The 21,259-nt window shown below is 39.2% G+C and overlaps 1 protein-coding gene across 8 annotated transcripts in view; it reads left to right on the forward strand.

Moving 5' to 3' along the window:
* Window positions 1-21,259, forward strand: part of LOC140487859 (citron Rho-interacting kinase-like) — a 221,205-nt gene that overhangs the window by 1,957 nt on the left and 197,989 nt on the right. For 7 of the 8 annotated variants that reach the window (XM_072587208.1, XM_072587209.1, XM_072587211.1 and 4 more), the window contains exons 2-5: window positions 3,687-3,796; window positions 9,153-9,303; window positions 12,367-12,542; window positions 14,341-14,442. In XM_072587208.1, coding sequence (XP_072443309.1) covers window positions 3,701-3,796; window positions 9,153-9,303; window positions 12,367-12,542; window positions 14,341-14,442 — 525 coding nt within the window. In that variant the 5' untranslated portion in view covers window positions 3,687-3,700. Of the gene's footprint in view, window positions 1-3,686; window positions 3,797-9,152; window positions 9,304-12,088; window positions 12,283-12,366; window positions 12,543-14,340; window positions 14,443-21,259 lie in introns of those variants that run through there. The other variant, XM_072587213.1, reaches the window with a different exon arrangement.

Genomic DNA, 21,259 nt, shown 5'->3' on the forward strand with positions numbered 1-21,259 from the left:
ATGCTGAATGACCTTTGACTATTTGTATTATTCTATGAGTATGTAGTTTTTCTAACCTTTTGAAAGTCTATTTTGTGAGCTATTGTATTGAGGATTAGAATTTGAAATAATATCAAATACTCTAGTGATTCTGGTAGTGGACCAGCTGTTCAGAGGTTTTAAGTTAAAATCATGTTATATGGGGCAAGGTAGCCCCTTCAAGAAATCTGGAGTTGCACCAAAATAGAACAGTGAAAGCTGTGTGATTTTTGCAACAATCTTACTACTTTCCTTCACGATGTAGAATATGAATGTAAATTAGTATATGGTTAGTCGATAAGTGATGGTCTTGCCAATTATATATTGCAGTTAATTTTTAAAAATATATTAGTGAAATAATTGTATGACATTATATTACTGCATTAAAAAATCAGCAATACTGATGTCACCGGGGATTATTGTGATTTTTGGAAATTGATTTTACACAGCAGAAGATGGTGTCATCAAAAAGGAACAATAATCTTTCCACAAAAATGGAAGAAACCACTGTTAAATAGAAACTCTTGAGTGCAATGCTGAGGTATCTTAAAAAGCACTAGCACAATGCTGGGCCATTGAAAGCTCAAGCATCCTTTTGTTTCATCTAAAGAAAAAGCCAAAAATCATATGAAACTGACTTTCTGGCAGTTCAAGAAAGTGTGATGTCATATACCAAACAGAAATGAAACTGATATTCACTATGATCGCGGTGGATATGCTGTCAATAAGTATCACTTAGGGCAAAGTTTGTCATGCATTGAGTTTTGTAGAACCTGAATGATGTGTGCCTATGAGACAGACAATAACCTTGCATCTGGAGAAATGTTGAGGACAGTGTGAAGTCTTTGTCGGGAAAAATTGGAATGAATTATAATAGCTTTTGCAATTGACTGCTGGATAGCATTAACTACAAGATGCTATATGACTGTTATTTGCCATTATAGTAAGAACAGGAAGCATTGGTCTACAATTCTGGAAACTGAAAGTGTGGCAGAAGGATGTAGTGGAGAATCTGGCTGAAAATCTAAACACAATATATTGCAAAGAAGGGACCTGGTGGGTGCCTCTTGGATTACATAGACAATACTACAAGCACCATTGTCATGTGTTAGCAAACACAATGTGTTATATGGAGACCTGTCAATGGTTATTCCCATACTTTGCAGTAAGCCATTGACAATGCCTTTCTTCACTTAGTAAGGATCATACCATCGCAACTGCAATTGCACAAGTTCATCTGCACCATGGTGATAAAAGCATTCAAAGAGAATCAAAAACTAAGTTAAGTTGAACAATACCAGCTGATCCAGTACTGTCATGGTAGATTGGTTAGCAAGATGAAATCACATGGAATACAGGGAGACCTAGCCATTTGGATACAGAACTGGCTTGAAGGTGGAAGACAGGATGGTGGTGGAGGGTTGCTTTTCAGATTAGAGGCCTGTGACCAGTGGCGTGCTGTAAGGATTGCTTCTGTGTCCACTGCTTTTCGTTATGTATGATTTGGATGTGAACATAGGAAGTATGGTTAGCAAGTTTGCAGGTGACACCAAAATTGGAGGTGTAATGGACAGTGAAGAAGGTTACCTCCAAGTACATTGGGATCTTGATCAGCTGGGTCAATTGACTGAGGTGTGATAGGTGGAGTTTAATTTAGATAAATGTGAGGTGCTACATTTTTGAAAAGCAAATCAGGCAGAACTAATATACTTTAATGGTAAGGTCCTGAGGAGTGTTGCTGAACTAAGAGACCTTGAAGTGCAGATTCATGGTTCTGTGAAAGTGGAGTCGCAGGTAAATAGGATAGTGAAGAAGGCATTTGGTATGTTTGCCTTTATTGGTCAGAGTATTGAGTATAGGATTTGGAAAGTCATATTGCGACTGTAGAGGACACTGGCTAGGCCACTTTTGGAGTACTGTGTGCAATTCTGGTCACCCTAATATAAGAAGGAAGTTGTGAAACTTGAAAGGGTTCAGAAAAGATTTATAAGGATTTTTCCAGGTTTGGAAAATTTGAGCTACAGACAGACATCATAGGGGAAAGATAGGGGAAATAGACAAGGAATTTTCCTTGGGGTGGGGGAGTTCAAAAACTGGAGGGCTTAGATTTAAGGTGAGAGGGGAAAGATTTGAAAGGGACCTAAGGGGCAACTTTTTTTGTAGAGAAGGTGGTGTGTGTATGTAATGAGCCACTGGAGGAAGTGGTGGAGACTGGTATATTTACAACATATAAAAGGCATCTGGTTGGGTATATGAATACAAAGGGATTAGAGGTTTTTGGGCCAAATGCTGGCAAATGGGATTGGATTTATCCAGGATAGCTGGTTGGCATGGACGAGTTGGACCGAAGGATTTGTTTCCCTGCTCGACATCTCTGACTTTGACTTTGACTGTAAAATTCATTGGAATTTGGTAAATGACTCAATGAGTAAAGCTGCGCTATATCCTGTGCTTTCAGATGGACCTGGAACAGAGCCATCTGATGCCTGAATGCTTCAACTGCAAGATGAGCAATGGCAATTAATTGAGGATACCTTATCATTGCCATCCACTTTAAAAAGGAGTTACAACTTCCATATTTATCAGCCAGTTTAAATTTCAAACATTTATCCAATTTGCAACAAACCCACTTCAGAATTAAACTTCCTTACAAAGATGGAAAGGTTGCTGATTTTTCATACTCTCTGGATGGAGTGGTGCAAATGAGCACACATTGTTCTCCTTGTAGAACTGGCCAAGAGTTAACCTTTGCATTCCAGAATTCTTTGTGCCTGCAGAATATGTGTTTTCGAATGCTGACCTTACAGTTAATCATCTGTGCATAAGCCTGAGACCAGAGCATGTAAACTTGTTAATTTTTCTGAACAAAAGTTAGCATTGGAGTTGAAATTAGAGCAGTTGAAATGTAAGTTGTTTTTTTCTTTTCAATAGGTGTTGTGTTTTGGACAACTCTGGGAAAATATGTAAAATGTTCAAAAGAATTATACAGAAAAGTGTCTTTTTTTGGAAAGACATTGAGTTTTTGTGTATATTATAAAAAATGTTACAACAGCTGTTCCTGTCAATTTAGCCATCACTCTTTTTTTTTCATTTTGAGTGTAATTTAAACTGCAGAGCTGAAAGAAATGTTTGAGTTTTATTTTTAATAAACACAATTAATGTTTAAATGGTTAGTTATAATTTTAATAGTTTGACCAATTTTTAAAAAAAACAATATTTACATCCTTGGATTAGAACGTTCTTTCTTGCCACTTGGTGTCAACCTTGGCTTGGTGCATCTGAACCCGAAAGCAGTGGATTTAATTTCCACTCTAGAGACTTATGCACATAATTGAGGATGATGCTTCTTTGCATTGAGAGAATTGTGCAATTGAGAGGTTTATATTTTAAATGGGAAAAGTGGAATCTTTAATCTGAATCTAGCTCATAATATGTCTGACTCCAGAGTTCTCAGTGGGACAAAGTGGAGCTAGTTTTAATGTCTTTAATAGATGATACACTAAACATAGAAGTGCTTGAGTTTGCTATTAAGGAATGTTGTGATGAGGACTGTTTCATTTCTTAGTTTTGTTGCTTTGATTTCTACAGGGGAGAAATGTGTGAGGAAAAGGAATATTTTTTAGCTCCAATTTTTGTTTTGAAAAATTATCTTTTTCTTTTCTCTTTAGTAAAACTGAGAGCAATGTTGAAGTTTAAATTTGGTGGTCGTTGCCTTATGGACATTGGACCAGGTGAACCAATCACCAATCGGTGTTCCAGAATGAATTTATTTTTCCAGGTTAGTGATGTTTTGATGCTGAAAACCTCGAGCTTGCCAAGACAGATTGAATGCAGTTACTCATCTCAGTCAGACATAAGACACAGAAAGATTGATGTACAAATATTAATTGTTGTGGATAAGAGATTAACATTGTTTTTTTAAAAAAAATCTTGCATTTATGTAGTGTCTTTTGTGACTCAAAGCTGTACTGACCTAATTGAATGTTGTCTTGAGTCAAATAACACAGCTTCTGTAACTGTGTGCTCTCTGGTGTAAGTGATTTGCTTATTCAATAAACACTAATCACCCAGTGACGTCACTGTGAATTTTGATGATACAGAAGTAGAGACAGTTTGATGTTCTGGGGCTTTGTGTCAAAAAACTAGTGAAGTTCTTGGGGTAGTTAGAATTTAAAATGTTCCTGTCAATATTAGAGGGAACAGGGATTTAAAATTTATAAAGAAACAATATGCAGAAAAATGGCCAGACAAGTTGTCATACCAGATGAAAGTTGAGGTATTGAGCACTTGCTGGAGAAAATGTTCCAGGTATTCATCACTGATAGTATCAGGTAACATATCAAAGTTGCAGACATTTTTTCACTCTGTTAATATTGGACTGCAGACTAAGTTTTGGATTTTGGACAGATCCTGTCATTTTTTTAAACCCTATCCTTAAATTAATTGATTCTGCTCACCTACACTGGGTAACTGTGGTGGGGAGCGGGGGCACACGCGGTGGTGGTGATTGGAGTTTCTTAATACAAATTTTAGACACCTTCCTTATTTTTACTTAAGATAAAAATACATGTTTGCATTATTTCGATGTTTAGATGCTTCTTAACTTTGTGTGGCATTTGTTGATGTAGCCCTTCTCTAAATTTCTTTATTGTGAGTCAGCATTACTGTCGTAGCATTTTAAAAAGTTTTATTTCTGGTAATAATGTTGCAGAATGCACTCTGTTTTTCCTGAATTTCTTTGAAGTAGAAATGTTTATCCTGGAAATAGAATGTTTTCTTTTTCGTTGCCCTTTGTGAGGACCAGGTATAGGAGCCTTTGTTCCCTCATATTGACCACCTTAAGTATGGGTCTCCATTATGTGGCTTGAGTGAAGGTTAAACCTCTAATTCAATAAGCTGAATAGTGTACATTATGTCAGAGAGCTCCCCTACATTGGACAGTGGTTTAGTGGTCCTGTAACTGAAGAAGTGATTTTGAGGCTTAGGATAATGCTATAGGAACTTGTATTGAAATCCCACTAAGGCAGCTTAATGTTAATAAAAATCTAGAAAATTAAAAGCTACTTCTGTTAGTGATAACCTTTGAACATTAATGTATTGGGTGGTCAGGAAAAATCTATCCAACCCACTGGCGTCCTAATAGGGAAGGAAATCTGCTACCCTTTTCTGGTATACCCTATATGTGACTTCTGACTCGATTCAAAGTGTCTTGACAACCCTCTGAAATGGCTTGTAAGCTACTCAGTTGGATCAAATAATTGAAAGTTGAATAAGACAAAATGTCTGAACCATTGACCTCGCACTGTCAAGAACACACCATATCTGCCCTCTTTACAGCCAGCTGTTACTTGGACTTGTAAAACAATCGTTTGAACTTACTGAATTATTGTGTGCAACCAATGTTTCAGACTCCTTCATCAACATTCTGGAATTGCATCCATCCCAATTAGTGGAAAGTGGTATAGAGTTGTGAGCGTTTGTCTTGGGAAAAATCAATGTTGACTCTGGACCCCACGAGGTCTCATAGCTTGGGGTCAAACATGGACAAGGAAATCCCTGCTTACTCTGATGAGGGAATACTGCAGTGTCAGCAATGCTAACATTCACTGTTCCTCCTCCAAGGTCAATGTAAAAGATTTCATCTTCAATGTCACTGGTTTCTTCTTTTTTGCTTTCAAAGTGCAATCTCATTTGCACAATCTCTTCTGTCAGTTTGTTGACAACTGGTGCTTCTTTGTCAACATCCATCAAATCCTGCTCTGCTTGCTGTGCTTTAAACTGACTTTACAGCAGCTAAATGCAAGGAAATATAAATGCGTCTTATTTGGAAAACTGGAGCCACCATGGATTCTTTCGAAAACTGGAAGTACTGTGGGTGCTGCACCACAGAATTCCTGGACCAGATAGTGCTGGATGAGGGGGGAAAAATCTATGTTTAATTGAATAAATCACTTTGTTATGCTACTATTTCATGAGTTGTGAAGGACACTCTACACGGTCATTTTGATGTGTAAGCGGCATTTGTCCACAGTTTTCTCTGGGCTCTTGCACTGTATTTGAAGTAATTAGAAATACATTTAGTATTGTGTCTTATCCGTGCAAGAGTGTATATTTGGATGTCAAAGTTAGAGTATTTAATAGAGAAAGTGAAGAGAGGTTTAAACAAAAAGGAATTGTGAGGAAAGAGATTTAATATATTTTAAAAGATTGCTTTTTAAAAAGCATTATCAAAATCTCCAGTCGGAATATTGACTCTCATAAGGCTTTTGATAAAGTCCCTCGTAAGAACTGATAGGTAAAGTTTATGCTTGTGGACTTGAAGAAAAGTTATTCACCTGGTTATGAAATTAACTGACAGGAGACAAAAAGCAACAATTTGGGCATGAGGACTAAGAGCAGGAGTAGGCTATTCACCCCTTTTTCTGCCTGATGTGTCATTCAATATAATGCTGATTGATTTTGTTATGGCCTCAACTCCACTTTTCCTGCCTGCTTCCCGTAACCCTTCAATCAGTTCCTAATTAAAATTCTGTTTATCTCCTCAAATTTACTCAATGTCCTGGGATCCACCACACTCTGGGGTTGTGAATGCCACAGACTTAGAATATTTTCAGATGAAGAAACTGAGGGTATTCTGGCTAAGTTTGCAGATGGTACAAAGATAGAGGGACAGGTAGGATTGAGGAAGCAGGGAGGCTGCCGAAGGATTTGTATAGGTTAGGAGAGTGGGCAAAGAAGTGGCAGATGGAATACAGTGTGAGATCGTACCCTTTGGTCGGAAAAATGGAAGCATGGGCTATTTTCTAAATGGGGAGAAAATTTCTGAAGTTTGAAGTGCAAAGAGACTTTAGAGTTTTCGTCCAGGATTCTCTCAAGGTAAACTTGCAGGCTGAGTCAGTAGTATATAATATAAAAGCAGGGACGTACTTCTGAGGCTCTATAAGGCTCTGGTCAGACCACATTTGGAGTATTGTGTGTAGTTTTGGGCCCCATTTCTCAGGAAGGATGTACTGACCCTCAGAGGAGGTTCGCTAGAATGGTCCCAGGAATGAAAAGCTTAACATATGAGGAACGTTTGAGGACTGTGGGGCTATGCTCGATCGAGTTTAGAAGATGAGGGGGGATCTAATTGAAACTTACAGAATACCGAATGGCCTGGACAGAGTGGATGTTGCGAACATTGATAGGAGTACCCATTGGTAGGAGAGACTAGGATCTGTGGGCACTGTCTTAGAGTAGTTTTAGAGTGGAGATAAGGAAAAACCTCTTCAGCCAGAGAATGGTGAATCTATGGAATTCATTACCAGAAAAGACTGTGGAGGCAGGTCATTGAGTGTATCTGAGACTGAGATAGATAGGTTCTTGATTGCCAAGGGTATCATGGGTTATGGGGAGAAAGTGGGAGAATGGGGTTGAGAAACTTATCAGCCATGATTGAATGGCAGAGCAGACTCGATGAGCTGAATGGTCTAATTTCTGCTCCTGTGTCTTATGGTTGTATTTTGAGAGAATATGGTTGTATTTCGAGATTGCCCCACTTGCTGTACATCAACATTGTTAATCTCCTTTAGTGTCTTTTCTATCTCAATTAGATCTCCTCTCATTCTTCGAAAATTCTAGCATGTCTAGGCCAAAACTGCTCAGTCTGTCTTCACAAGACAAGCCTCTCACCTCTGAATCAATCAAGTGCATCTCATTTGAACTGCCTTTTGTGCAATTACATCCCTCCTCATGTAAGAAAACCAAAACTGCAGTACTCCAGGTGTAGTTTCACTGAGACCTTGTATAGTTACAACAACCTTCCCCACTTCAATATTCTTTTCCTTAAGCAATAAATGTCAAAATTCTGATTGCTGTATCTGTATACTAGTTTGCTGTGATTCATGCAGAAGGAAACCCAGATCTTTCCAAAACACCCTGAAATTTGCTATTTCTTTATTGAGGCTTAATGTCCCACCTATTTTAATGTCATCTACAAATTTGACTATAGTATCTTCCATCCCTGTATCCAAGACATTGGATATAGTTGAGGTCCAAGGACTAAAACCTTGTGGCACCCTACTAGTTACTTCTTGCCGATCAAAAAAGACGCATTTATTCTGACTATCTGTTTTCTGTTGGTTAGCCAATCCTCTACGCAAGCTAATAAATGGCCCCTAGCTCCAGGTTTTCTACTGGCAGGATGTAACTAATGATGCTCCGAAAGGTTCTATGTTTGCTTTCAACCATTTGTTATACTTAGTTAATTACTTAGTAAATGGAATAAAAATATAAATATCCAAGTTTGTTGACGCAATGACTAGTTGTTTGTAAGCATTGTAGATGGAAATATTCAATTGCTAAGATATTATTAGATTAAATGAATAGACTAAACTATGGCAAATGGCTTTCTATGGGCGGCACAGTGGCTCAGTGGTTAGCACTACTGCCTCACAGCGCCACGGACCCGGGTTCGATTCCCAACTCGGACGACTGCACAAACTCCACACAGACATTCTCCCTGTGTCTGCGTGTGTTTCCTCCGGATGCTCTGGTTTCCTCCCACGATCCAAAGATGTGCAGATCAGGTGAACTGGCCATGTTAAATTGCCCTTATTGTTAGGTGCATTAGTTAGGAAGAAATATAGGGAAGGGAAAAAGGCCTGGGTGGGTTATACTTTGGCGGGTCGGTGTATACTTGTAGGGCCATAGGGCCTGTTTCCATACTGTAGGGAATCTAATCTAATCTAATCTCTAATCTCAAATATGAGGCCAACCACTTTGGATTTATTCTCACGTATTCAGTTCTGGCTATAGCATCACTCAAAATGGTTTTTCTTTTCTCTGCCCAGATGTTGCTTTGGAGTCCCCTAAGGGCTTATTATTGGCTGTCTCCTTATTCTGAACAGAGGTTTCCTCTAACTAAATATTGGTTAGATTGAATTCTTTGGACCCCCAGTAAAAATTTAATTCTCTAGCCACTTAGATCGTTTTCTTATGTTTATTACGTCTGATCTCATGTGACAGTTATTTTGTGAACTTTGGGAAATTTCAATATATTATAGATGCTACATAAGTGTTAGCCTTGTTTTCAGGCCATATAACATGCATAATCTATTGGGGATTCACCAAATTTCATTTCTATTTGCCAACAGGGAAAGACTTCATTTCCAGGTCGAATACATCAGCATTCTTGCTGCTTATTGACTAGAGAAGGACTTCTTGATGCAATTTTCGTCCTCTTTAATGAATGTAATAATCCTGAACTGTTGAAGGTTAAACATGTTGCCAACTTTGTGAAAAAGTGTGAGTACTTCATCATAAGATTATAATTGGTCTGGAAGATTTGTGTTTCTTTTTGTGCAGTGGATCAGAGCTAGTGGCTGATCTACGGTAAGCAGTTATTCATGCATTTGTGTAATGCTGTCTCTCGAACTGTTCCCTCCTCTTTCCAATGTTTTAGAATGTATACAAAGTGCATTTCAGTGTTTTTTGGCCAAGTACAACAAATAGGAGTTGCGTTATGATGACTCTTTAGAATGTCTAACGTTTTTCTGTTGCGTTAAATGAAACTTGTTCTGAAATTTACCTTGTAATTAATTATTTTGTAGAGAGAGAGATTCATATTCATGGACCTCTTGCAGCGGCCTTTACTAAGGTGCATCCAGGTTAATGTGAAACAGAGAAAACCCACTGACCTTTGCTTTGAGATATGGCATACTGTATGTGATATATCTGTCTTCAGTTCTGATATGAGGAAGGGAAGGCAACCAAATGTTTGTTCTCCAAACTTATATTTTCAGTTCAATGCCATAAAAAGATGACTGCAAGGACAAATTAGGGGTAAAACTCCCTGCTGCCTGGAGTCATACCTGGCACAAAAAAAAAGGTCAATCACCTCAGCTCTAAGACATTTTTGCAGGAGTTCCTCAAGATGGCACTCAGCCATCTTCAGCTGCTTCGTCAATGACTGTTTTTTTTCCATCATAAGATCAGAACATAAACTAATACAGTACAGGAACAGGCCCCTAGACTCACCATGTCCCTGCTGGCCATCATGCCATTCTAAACTACTCCCATCTGACTGCACATAGTCCGTATTGCCCCAATTGCCTGCTTGTTAGTGTGTCTGTCCAAATGCCTTTAAACATTACAATCGCATCTACTTCTACCAACTTCCCTGGATGCGTGTTCCAGACACCTGTACCCTCTATGTTGTCTTTTTAAACAAAAACTTGCCTTGCACATCTCTTTTTAAACTTACCCCCTTTCAACATAAACCTGTGCCTCCTCGTTTTTGACATTTCCATATGTGAAAAACACTCTGACTATGCACTCTATCCATGCCTCTTATAATTTTGTATACTTCTATCAGGTCGCCTCTCTGTCTCTGACACCCGAGTGAAAACAGTCGGAGTTTGTCCTACCTCTCCTTATAGCTAATACACTCCAGTCCAGGCAACTTCCTGGTAAACCCATTTTGAGTCCTCTGCAAAGCTTCAACATCCTTCCTATATTGTGGCAACCAGAGCTACACACAATATTCCAAATGTGGCCTAACTGAAGTTTTATTCAACTGCAACTTTTATACTGAATGCCCTATGCCTTCTTTACCACCTTTTCCACTTGTGTTGCCATTTTCAGGGAGCTATAGATTTGGACTCCAAGGTCCCTCTGTATATCAGATCTCCTGAGTGTCTTGCCATTTACTGTATATTTCCCTCTTGCATTTGACCTCCCATCAAAACCATGGAGAAGTTTGCTAATAATGATATAATGTTCAATACCATTTTAATCTAACCATCGGCCTTTACATTACCATCACTGAATCCCCCTGTGTCAACATCTGTGGGTTACCATTGATCAGAAACTGAACTGGACGAGCCATATCATACTGTAACTACAAGAACAGGTCAGAGGCTAGAAATCCTGCAATGAGCAATTCAGTTCCTTAGTCAACATGGTTTTAGGAGATATCTACAAAGGACAAGTCAGAGAGTGATGGCATATCACCCACTTGTCTGGATGAGTGCAGCTCCTTCAATACTGAGAAGCTTGACATGATCTAGGACAATGCAGCCAGCTTGATTGGCACAATATCCACATTCATTCCCTCCTACAATGATGCAAAGTGGCAGCAGTTTGTACCATTTACAAGATGCATTGCAGAAATTCACCAAGGCCCCTTAGTACTTTCCAAACCCACGACCACACTGGAACAAGGGCAGTAGATACATGGAAAAATCACCTGCAAGTTCTTCTTCACTCATCATCCAGACTTGGAAACATATTGCCATTCCCTCAGGTCACTTGGTCAGGATTCTGAAGCTCCTTCCATAAAGGCATTGTATATTTAGCTATACCAAGTGGACTGCAGAGGTTCAAGAAGGCAGCTCACTGACAACTTCTCAAGGGGAACCAGGAATAGACAATAAATGCTGGCCCAGTCAATAAAGCCCACAGCCTCTGAATAAATAACAATCATGTAAACAATAAGCATTTACTTCTGTTCTTTTCTCTTTTGCATTCCTACCTCGCTGCTTGTTTTAATGGATCTCTGCAAGTCTTCTCAACTTTCTATTGTATTTCTACATTTTATACCCTTCTGGATAATACATTTTCCTGAATCTCTGACTGGATTTATTTGTGTCTGTGTTGTATTTATGACTTTAATCTTGAAACACTCAAGTAGAATTTTTCTGTTTATTCAATTAAGCTCTCACTTAATCTTACATCCAGAAGAAACCTGACAGAGGTTATCCTGTCATGGAGAAAATTACCCCAGCCCCTTCAGGCTGGGTTGTGTGTACAACATCTCAATTCTCTTCTTCTATTCCCATCCTCCTTGCACGAGGAATTCTTTGACTACTATTGATGAATACTAAGGTATAATCTGAGCACAAATTAACAGTAGATGAAAACAATTTAAAGCTTAATAATGTTGGTTGGTATTGGGCCAGAAGGTCACTAGAGTCTGCTGTCTTTAAGCAAGACATGAGGATGCAGTGGAGCCAATGAGAGATCAAATAGAATGTGCTGGAACCTCAGTGAGTGGGTGTTCTCTCTCTCACTCACCCACACAGGCAAGTGATCCAGCAGCAAGAGACAGTGTGTTCGAGAAAGAGAACGAGAGACTTCCCCTTTCGTGTATCTCCTGTTTCAGAGCTGAACCATCCTTTATCACTGCTAAAATTCTGAACTCCTGTTTGCCCTATATGGAGTGCTGCAGTTCGGTGAATCATGCAGATAATATAATAACAAACAATTCAACAATGCTCAGCCCAGGTAACATTTTAAATGCCAATTTTGTATTAGATTTGATATGGGTGATTTTTTTGCATTGATTCAAAGTGTCTTTTTTGTCTACAGACAGAGATATCTTGACTGAAATGAGGGAGTTGCAACCCTGTGCCGATGATTTCGAAGTGCAAAGTGTGATTGGTCGTGGTATGTTTGCAGAAGTGCAGGTTGTACGTGAGAAAGCCACCAACGATGTTTATGCAATGAAAGTGATGAATAAGCAAGCACTGATCGGACAGGATAACGTAAGACGATATCTGTTGTGTAGATTTAGGGGTGTCTTAGCAGCATTTTGTAATACAATGGCCACTGTGGGTCTTCGAGGTTGGCTGAATGTTTAATTTTGTTCAGTTGTAATCAGGCTTAATCGATTACTGGAAAAAGTCAACATCTCTCTTTTGTTCGAAGAAATTTAAACTTAATACACTCTGAAGTTGTTTCAAGTTTTCATGTATTGCTCCTTTAAAGATGTTCCATTCAGTGTATGCGATCCCAACTCTCCTTTGAAGAGATTTGGTTAGTTCGTATCCTTGGCTTACTCTGTGGGGACAGCTTGATTGTCAAAGCTCACTTTATTGTTTTCATTGCTCAAAATTTCTTTTTTATCCAACTTAACTGTGAGAGATTTATTTGCTGTGGAATGTTCTAGCTTAGAAACACACACTGTCTCTGGCAGATGAACCACTGGTCAGCGATAGGGCAGATTACTCCGTCATAATCTTGGTTTCCAAATTGATCTTTGTTTTTCTGCTCCTCCAAATGCTGAATTCTGTGTAAAATTTCCATTTCTGGTGTCAAAACTACGTAGCAATGTGTCTCACTGTCAGACTTTTGACTCTCAAACAGTTTTATTTCAATATTTAGTTTTCCATATTAATTACAAATTTATGTAACTGTGAAGGAGTTATCTTCTGAATCATAATTGGAGCTGATATATTCTCTACTGTATCAGAGATAAGAGGAGAGATAACATGAAAGTATATTTTTATTAGATTTTTTAACTAGGAGCTTCTCTTTTATGATGGGCGAAATGCCTGTTGTAAATATTAGGAAATATCTACTGATTGCGCTGGGTGAATGGTTATCATATGATGCTGTCACTATGGATACAGGGCTTTGAGTGCATGCACACTCAAGGCTTTCCATGCTTGAAGCAACTGCCCTACTGTTATGATTTTAAACCAAAATACCACAGAATTATCTGGCTTACTGATCTATGTTTCAAAATTGTTCTTCTTGGTTGGTATTGGACCTTACCTGCCCAATCCCTCTGCATGGAGTTAAATCTGGCAAGCATGAAATAGGAAAGTATTCTTACCTTCCTTTCCCCATTACCTTGTCTGAAGAAGCCTTTTGAGCAATTACACAGAAGGGAGCCTTTAAAACAGAAGAAATGTAAAGCTAATGGTGGCATTTGCAAATTGCTGGTGCAACTTGATTGATTGTTGGCCCAGTAGATTGGGAAGTATTGTCCAAGCTTTAGAGGATGCTGTTTTTGATGTGACAAACCCACTTAGTCCGGGTATTAAGGGGCATTGAAATTTCAAATGTCTGAACAGTGAATGGATTGTTACTCTAGCTGGTTTGGAAAGTTGGCAGTCAGCAGTATGAAAAGAAGTTAAAAGGAATATGTACCAACTAAATGAGAGGGCAAGAAGGTGACCATTGGAGTAGAATGTAGGGTATTATAAAATGATCTTTGACACTAGCTTCTTCACGATTATCAAAGATCACAGGATTCTGAAATGGAATAGCTTCTGTATCAATCCCAAGAGGTTTCTTTCATGAAGAGGTTAAAAGTAAAAATACAGAAATGAGGAACTTAAGCTTCAAGGTTTAAAAGAGAAGCAAATAAATTGTGCACTCTGAAAGTTACTTAGGGCATTATATATGCTGTATATAAAGTACTGATTTTATTGTAGCAGTGTATGGTTTAAATAACACATCTGTGTTTATTGATGTATGGTTTAGAATTGACTCAGCTTTGTTTCTCTTTCCAAGCTTTACCCATCCCACTCTTAGATATTTTTTCTTTGTCGACAGGTGGTGTTTTTTGAGGAGGAATGCAGTATCCTGTCACGCAGCACCAGTCCCTGGCTGCCATTATTACAATATATATTTCAGGACAAGGCCTATATCTATCTGGTGAGTAGGTGGAGAAGCATCAAAAAAACAACCAGTGGCAGAAGGCTGGCTACCTTGATTATATAAAGTCTGCGCATTGAAGGCTGCTAGTGTCCACTAAATTGACCTTGGCAAAATATTCAGTAATTTGAGAACAGTGAAAGTCCGACAAGATCAACTTATTTCCATTTCTAAAATATTTTTCACCAAGCTAATTTCTCACTTATTAACTGGCCAAATGCTGATGAGTGTATTCAACCACTTTACCCAAAATAGCCCTCCTTTGTGGTTGTACGTTCTCTATAAAGCTTGGCACATGTAATTCTGGGCAGCATTACAGCCAAATTTTACTTTGTTCTTAGTTAATATGCACACAATTGCTTCAAGTAGGTACCTTACTGTTTCAGCTTTATATCTTTGGATTGAGGTTTGGTTAACAGAGAGAAAACAGGAGGCAGGAATGTAAGGGTTATATTTTGGCAGACAATACAAAGCTAGTTGGGATAAGTAAGCAGTTGGAAGCATGAAAAGAAGTTGCAAAGAATATATACAACTAAGTGAGGGCATGAAGATGAATGGAGTGTTATGGTGGGGAAATATAAAATGATCTTTGACAGTATTCCTTTTAAAAGATGAAATACAAGTAAATGTTAGAATGTAGACTGGCATGGGTATCTTTGAAAGTTAATGTTTCGGCATAGCAAGGAGTTGGAAAGGCAGACATTAACCTTCTATTGTTAGGCAGTTGGAATACCAGAACAAGAATATTTGGCAGCAATTTTATATACAGCTTCACTGAGACCACACAAGAGAAGTATAAGATGCAGGACCAAAAGTAGGTTCATCAGTCTGTCAAATCAGCTCCTGTATTCCATGAGATCATGACTGATCTGATCATCCTCAACTCCACTTGTCTGCATTTTCCCTGTACCCCTTGATACCCTCGCTGATAAAAATCTGTCTGTCTCAGTCTTGAGTATACTTAATAACCCAGTGTTGAGCCATCTATGGTGAAGAAACCCATAGATTCACGACCCTCTGAGACATCAAATTTCTCTTCATCTGTCTTAAATGTGTGACCCTTATTCTGAGATTATGCCCTCTGGTCCTAGACTCTCTCACAAGGAGAAACAACCATTCTACATCTGTCAATTTTTCTAAGAATCTTATACATTTCAATAAGGTTGCCTTCTGTATTCCAGTGAGAACAGGCCCAGTCTACATGTCCTCATAAGACAGTCCGTCCATACCTGGTACCAGCCTAGTAAACCTTCTCTGGACTGCCACTAATGACAGTATATCTTTGCTTCAACAAGGGAAACAAATGTAATCACAGTGTTGCAGCTGTGGTCTGAGTAGTGCCTTTATAGTATGTTTAGTAAGATTCCCTATCTTTTATACTCCATTCCCTTTGAAATAAAGACCTATATTCCATTTGCCTTCCTTTTTTATCCAATAAATTCCAAAATCCTTCTGCTCAACAGTTTTCTGACGTCTTTCTCCATTTAAGTAAGATTCACCTCCTCTATTCCTTCCTCCAAAGTACATAACCTCTTATTTCTTTCACATTGTATTCCATCTGCAAAGCTTTTGCCCACTGGCTTAACGTGTCTATATCCCTCTGCAGACTCTGTCATTCTCATCGTTTACCTTCTCACCTATTTTGTTATCTGCAAGCTTGATGATAGTACATTCACTTTCTTCATCCAAGTTATTAGTATATATTGTAAATAATTGTGGCCCCAGAACTGATTCCTATGGCATAGATTGCCATCCTGAAAATGCTCCCTTTATCCCAAATATGTTTCCAATAGTTAGCCAATTCTCTATCCATGCTAATATGCTATGGATCTACTGTGCCAACTCTTATCTCATGAAGTAACTTAATATGTGATACTGTATGAAATGCCTTCTTAAAATCCAAATGTATCCATCTGCAGCTTCCATATTATCTATCCTGCTTTTTACCTCTTCAAAGAATTTTAATAAATTTTTCAGACATGGTTTGCCCTTCATGAAGCCATGCTAATTTTGCTTAATCACATTGTGCACTCTGCTGTTAAGTCCCTTTATAATGGACTTTAGCACTTTCTCATTAAACGGCACTAAGCTAACTGGCGTACAGTTACCTGCATATTTTCTGTCTTTCCCGTTTTAAATGAACGTGTAACATTGACAGTTTTCCAGACCTCTGAGATTTTCCCAGAATCTAAGTATTCCTTGAAGTTAACTATCAGTGAGTTTTGAAAATAACTACCAGTTATACACTATCTCTGTAGCTACTTATTTTAATATCCTAGAATGCATCCCATCAGGTCCAGGGGACCTATCAATCTTTCAGTTCACTAATCTCCCTCACAGTCTTTCTCTAGTGAGGTTATTGTATGTATTTCCTATCATGCATTTTCCCCTTGATTCTTTAATAATTTTGGAATGTTAATAGTGTCTTCTGCTGTGAATCTATTAAACTGCTCTGCCATTTCCTGGTTCCCCATTATTATTTCATCAGCTTCCTTCTCTAAGATGCCCATGTTTTGATTAGATTAGATTCTCTACAGTGTGGAAACAGGCCCTTCGGCTCAACAAGTCCAGACCGACCCTCCGAAGAGCAACCCACCCAGACCCATTCCCCTACATTCACCCCTGACTAATGCACCTGACACTACGGGCAATTTAGCATGGCCAATTCACCTAACCTGCACATCTTTGAATTGTGGGAGGAAACCGGAGCACCCGGAGGAAACCCACGCAGACAGAGAGAATGTGCAAGCTCCACACAGACTGTCTCCCGAGTTGGGAATTCAACCAGAGTCCCTGGCGCTGTGAAGCAGCAGTGCTAACCACTGAGCTACTGTGCCACCCCATGATTTCTCTCTTCCTTTGCATATATCTAAAGAAGCTCTTGATGTCTGTCTTGATATTACTTGTACTCTTGCCCTCAAATTTTATTTTCTCCAACATTTTAACTTTTTTGTTGTCTTTTGTTGGTTTTAAAACCTTACAAATGTTCTTGCTTACCACTATTCTTTGCTAAATTGTCACATTTTTCTTTCAGTTTGATGTTATTTGTTTATGATTGGTGTGTCCCCATCTTGGAACCTTTCTTCTTCACTGGAATGTGTCTTTGCTGTGAGCCATGAATTATTTTTCTTCAACGTTTGTATTAACTGTCTTTGTTGCTAAACCTGTTTCCTAGTCCATTACAATCAGCTCTGTCCTCATTCCTTAGTCTTTGCCCTTTAAGCTGAGAACAACTATTTCCAACCCAAGTTTCTACTTCCCCGCCGAAACTGAATGTTAAATTTCAGAATGCTATGGCCACGGTTTCACAGGGATTTTTTTTTTACTGTGATATCATTTATGAAACATGCCTCATTACAAATCCTCTGATCCAAAATTGCCTCATCTCTGGTTGGATCCATAACATTATTGTTCTAGAAGACTGCCTCAAATGCACTGTATAAATTTTTCCTCTGGCTCCTTCTACCAATCTGCCTAACCTAATTTACATGAAGATTAAAGACACTCGTGAATAATGTACTGTCTTGCCCTCATTATCTCATGATTTATTCTCTATCTCGCTGTATGGCTAGTGTTAGAGGACCTACAGTCTTATCTTTCCCTTTTTATTTCTTAGCTCCACCCATATGAATTCTTCATCTTCTGGTTCATGATATTTATTCATCCTATAACAATATTGCTAATCCACCACCTTTTCCTTCTGCCAGTCCTTTTGAAATGCCGAGCACAGCTATGGTCTCTCTCGGAAAAGGTGCAACTATAGTTAATTAAATTGACTCCAGGGCTGAGCAGGATATCCTTTTGAGGAAAGATTGAATAGGATTTACCCTATATTTCTTGGTGAGGTGGATAGGACAGGTGGTCACATTGAAATATATAACATGATTAAACAGACCAGTTATGGTAGAGTGAAGTTTCCCACTGCAGAATTTTTCCACCCAGATGTGCTCTACAATTGGAATCAAGGATTTTCGATCGAGATGCGAAGCTCTTTCATTTGGAGAATTAAGAATCTTTAGAATTGTTTGCTACAAGGGGCTGTGAATGCTCATTTTGATAATGTTCATGAGTGATAGATTTTTAAGCATGGACTGAACTTCGGGATATTGAGATTATGTGAGAAAGTAGAATTGCGGTTTGAACAAAATTATTCATGATCTAATTGAATGGCTGAGCAAACTCAAAGTGATGTATGGTTGGCCTATGCCTACCCTTATTTGTAATGTTTTCATACTTTAAGCATAATGGACGCATTTAGCTGGTAGTCATTGCATAAATCACTGCACGAATAGTAGTGGGTGTGCATGGAAAATCAAGTTTCTAAACCACTCCAGTACTCCAACAATTACCATATATTTTTTCTTCAGTTTAAATTATGCTACTGTAGTGATTGAAACCAGGTGGATATTATTGGCCCAGGTTAACAACCGCAATTAAAGATCTCAGTCAACCAGGGAGTCCTTGCTGATGGATATAAACAGAGTCTCCTCACTTCAGGGATTGATTCTAAGGTCGTTGGTACAGCCAGTGTGCTGTGCATATGTAAATAAAGGGTAACGCGGTGATGGGATACTGGCCTCTGTGCAGTTATTTCAGTGGCGACAGGAGAAAACAGTACATGCCTGAAGAACATTCACTCACAACAGTCGCCTTTGAATTGGGGTAAATGTTTCTGGCATCATGGCTATATTTGGGAAGCTTGACTCAATTGATCTTTGTTGTCAAAAACTGGGCCAAGTATTTGGAAAGAATGCAATATTTTTTTCAGGCAAATGACACGAAGTCAGAAGAAAAACAATGTATAATATTTCTGACTGTTTGCAGACCCACAGCATTTTTGGTTATTAGTGGCTTAACTTTCCCAGAGGCACCAGATACTAAAACCTTCCGAGGGTTGACTGATTTGGATAAGGAGTATTATGACACCGAACCTCCTCTCATTCTGAGAAACCATCGGTTTTATTTGGCTGTTCGAGAAACAGGGGAATATGTGCCAGGTTTTTTGACAAGGAGAGGACAGCTGGCAGAGGCGTGCCACTTTGGGTTAGATTATAAGACATAGAAGCAGAAATTAGGCCATTCAACCCATCAAGTCTGCCCTGCTATTCAGTCATGGCTGATAAGTTTCTCATTCTATCGCTTTCTCCCTGTAACCCTTGATCCCTATGACAATTAAGAACCTATCCATTTCCTTCTTAAATATAGTCAAAGACCTGGCCTCCATAGCCTTTTGTGCCAGTGAATTCCATAGATCCACCACTCTCTGGCTGATGATTTTCTCCTTATCTCTGTTCTAAAAGGTCTTCCCTTCACTCTTAAGACTGTGCCCTTGGGTCCTAGTCTCTCCTATCATTGTAAACATCTTCCCAACATCCACTCTGTCCAGACTATTCAGTATTCTGTAAATTTCAATTAGATTCCACACCCCCCCGAATCCTTCTAAACTCCATTCAGTATCGTCCCAGAGTCCTCAAATGTTCTTAATATGTTAAGCTTTTCATTCCTGGGACCATTCTCGTGAACCTCTTCTGAACCCGCTCTGGGGGAAAATACATCCTTCCTGAGAAATGGGGCTCAAAACTGCGCACAATGCTCCAAACGTGGTCTGACCAGGTCCTTATAGAGCCTCAGAAGTACATCCCTGCTTTTATATCCAAGACCTCTCAAAATAATGCCATCATTGTATTTGCCTACCTAACTATTGACTCAATCTGCATGTTTACCTTGAGAGAATCCTGGATGAGAACTCCCAAGTCTCTGCATTTCAGACGTCTGAATTTTCTCCCTATTCTGAAACTAAACCATGCCTCTATTCTTCTTATTCAAGTGCATGACCTCACACTTTCTCTCGCTGTATTCCGTCTGCCTCTTCTTTGGCCACTCCTATCCTGGCCAAATCCTTCTGCAGCCTCCCCGCCTCCTCAATACTAGCTGTCCCTCAACTTATCTTTGTATCATCTGCAAACCTAGCCAGAATGCCCTCATTTCCTTCATCTAGATTGTTAACGTATAAAGTGAAAAGTTGTGGTACCAACACTGGCCCTTCTGGAACACCACTTGTCACTGGCTGCCATCCTGAAAACGATCCTTTTATCCACATGCTCTGCTTTCTGCCAGATAACCAATCATCTATTCATGCTAGCACCTTGCCTTGAACACCACTGACCCTTATCTTACTCAGCAGCCTCCCGTGTGGCACCTTGTCAAATGCCTTCTTGAAGTCCAGATAACATCCATTGGCTCTCCTTGGCCTAACCTGCTCGTTGCCACCTCCAGGGTTAACCCTGAATGAGATACTGAGAGACCATTTGGCATGTGAGATTAATGACATAACCATATAAATGCATCTACTAGCTGAAGCCCAACTGGATTTCAAATGGGCAATACAACTGGCATTATAGATAATGTGGCAACTGGAGCATGGGAGTTACAGGGCACCTCAATAGAGGTGGTCAGCCTCATCTATATCACTGAGCTTGCAGAACACCAAGGCGAAAGTGAGTATTGCAGATACTGGTGAATAGATCAAGAGTGTCGTGCTGGAAAAGCACAGCAGTTCAGGCAGCATCCGAGGAGCAGGAGAATCAATGTTCTAGGTAAAAGCCCTTCATCAGGAATTGATAGATGGATGGAGGTGGGAGTAATGGTGATAGGTCAGAGAGGAGGATGGAGTGGATAGGTGGGAAGCAAGATGGACAGGTCATGGTGGCAGTGCTAAGGTTGAAGGTTGGAACTGGGGGAAGGTAGGGGCAGGGGAAATGAGGAAACTGTTGAAATCCACATTGATGCCATGTGGTTGAAGGGTCCCAAGGCGGAA

This window comes from Chiloscyllium punctatum, chromosome 17, assembly GCF_047496795.1.
Source record: "Chiloscyllium punctatum isolate Juve2018m chromosome 17, sChiPun1.3, whole genome shotgun sequence".
Lineage (NCBI taxonomy): Eukaryota > Metazoa > Chordata > Chondrichthyes > Orectolobiformes > Hemiscylliidae > Chiloscyllium > Chiloscyllium punctatum.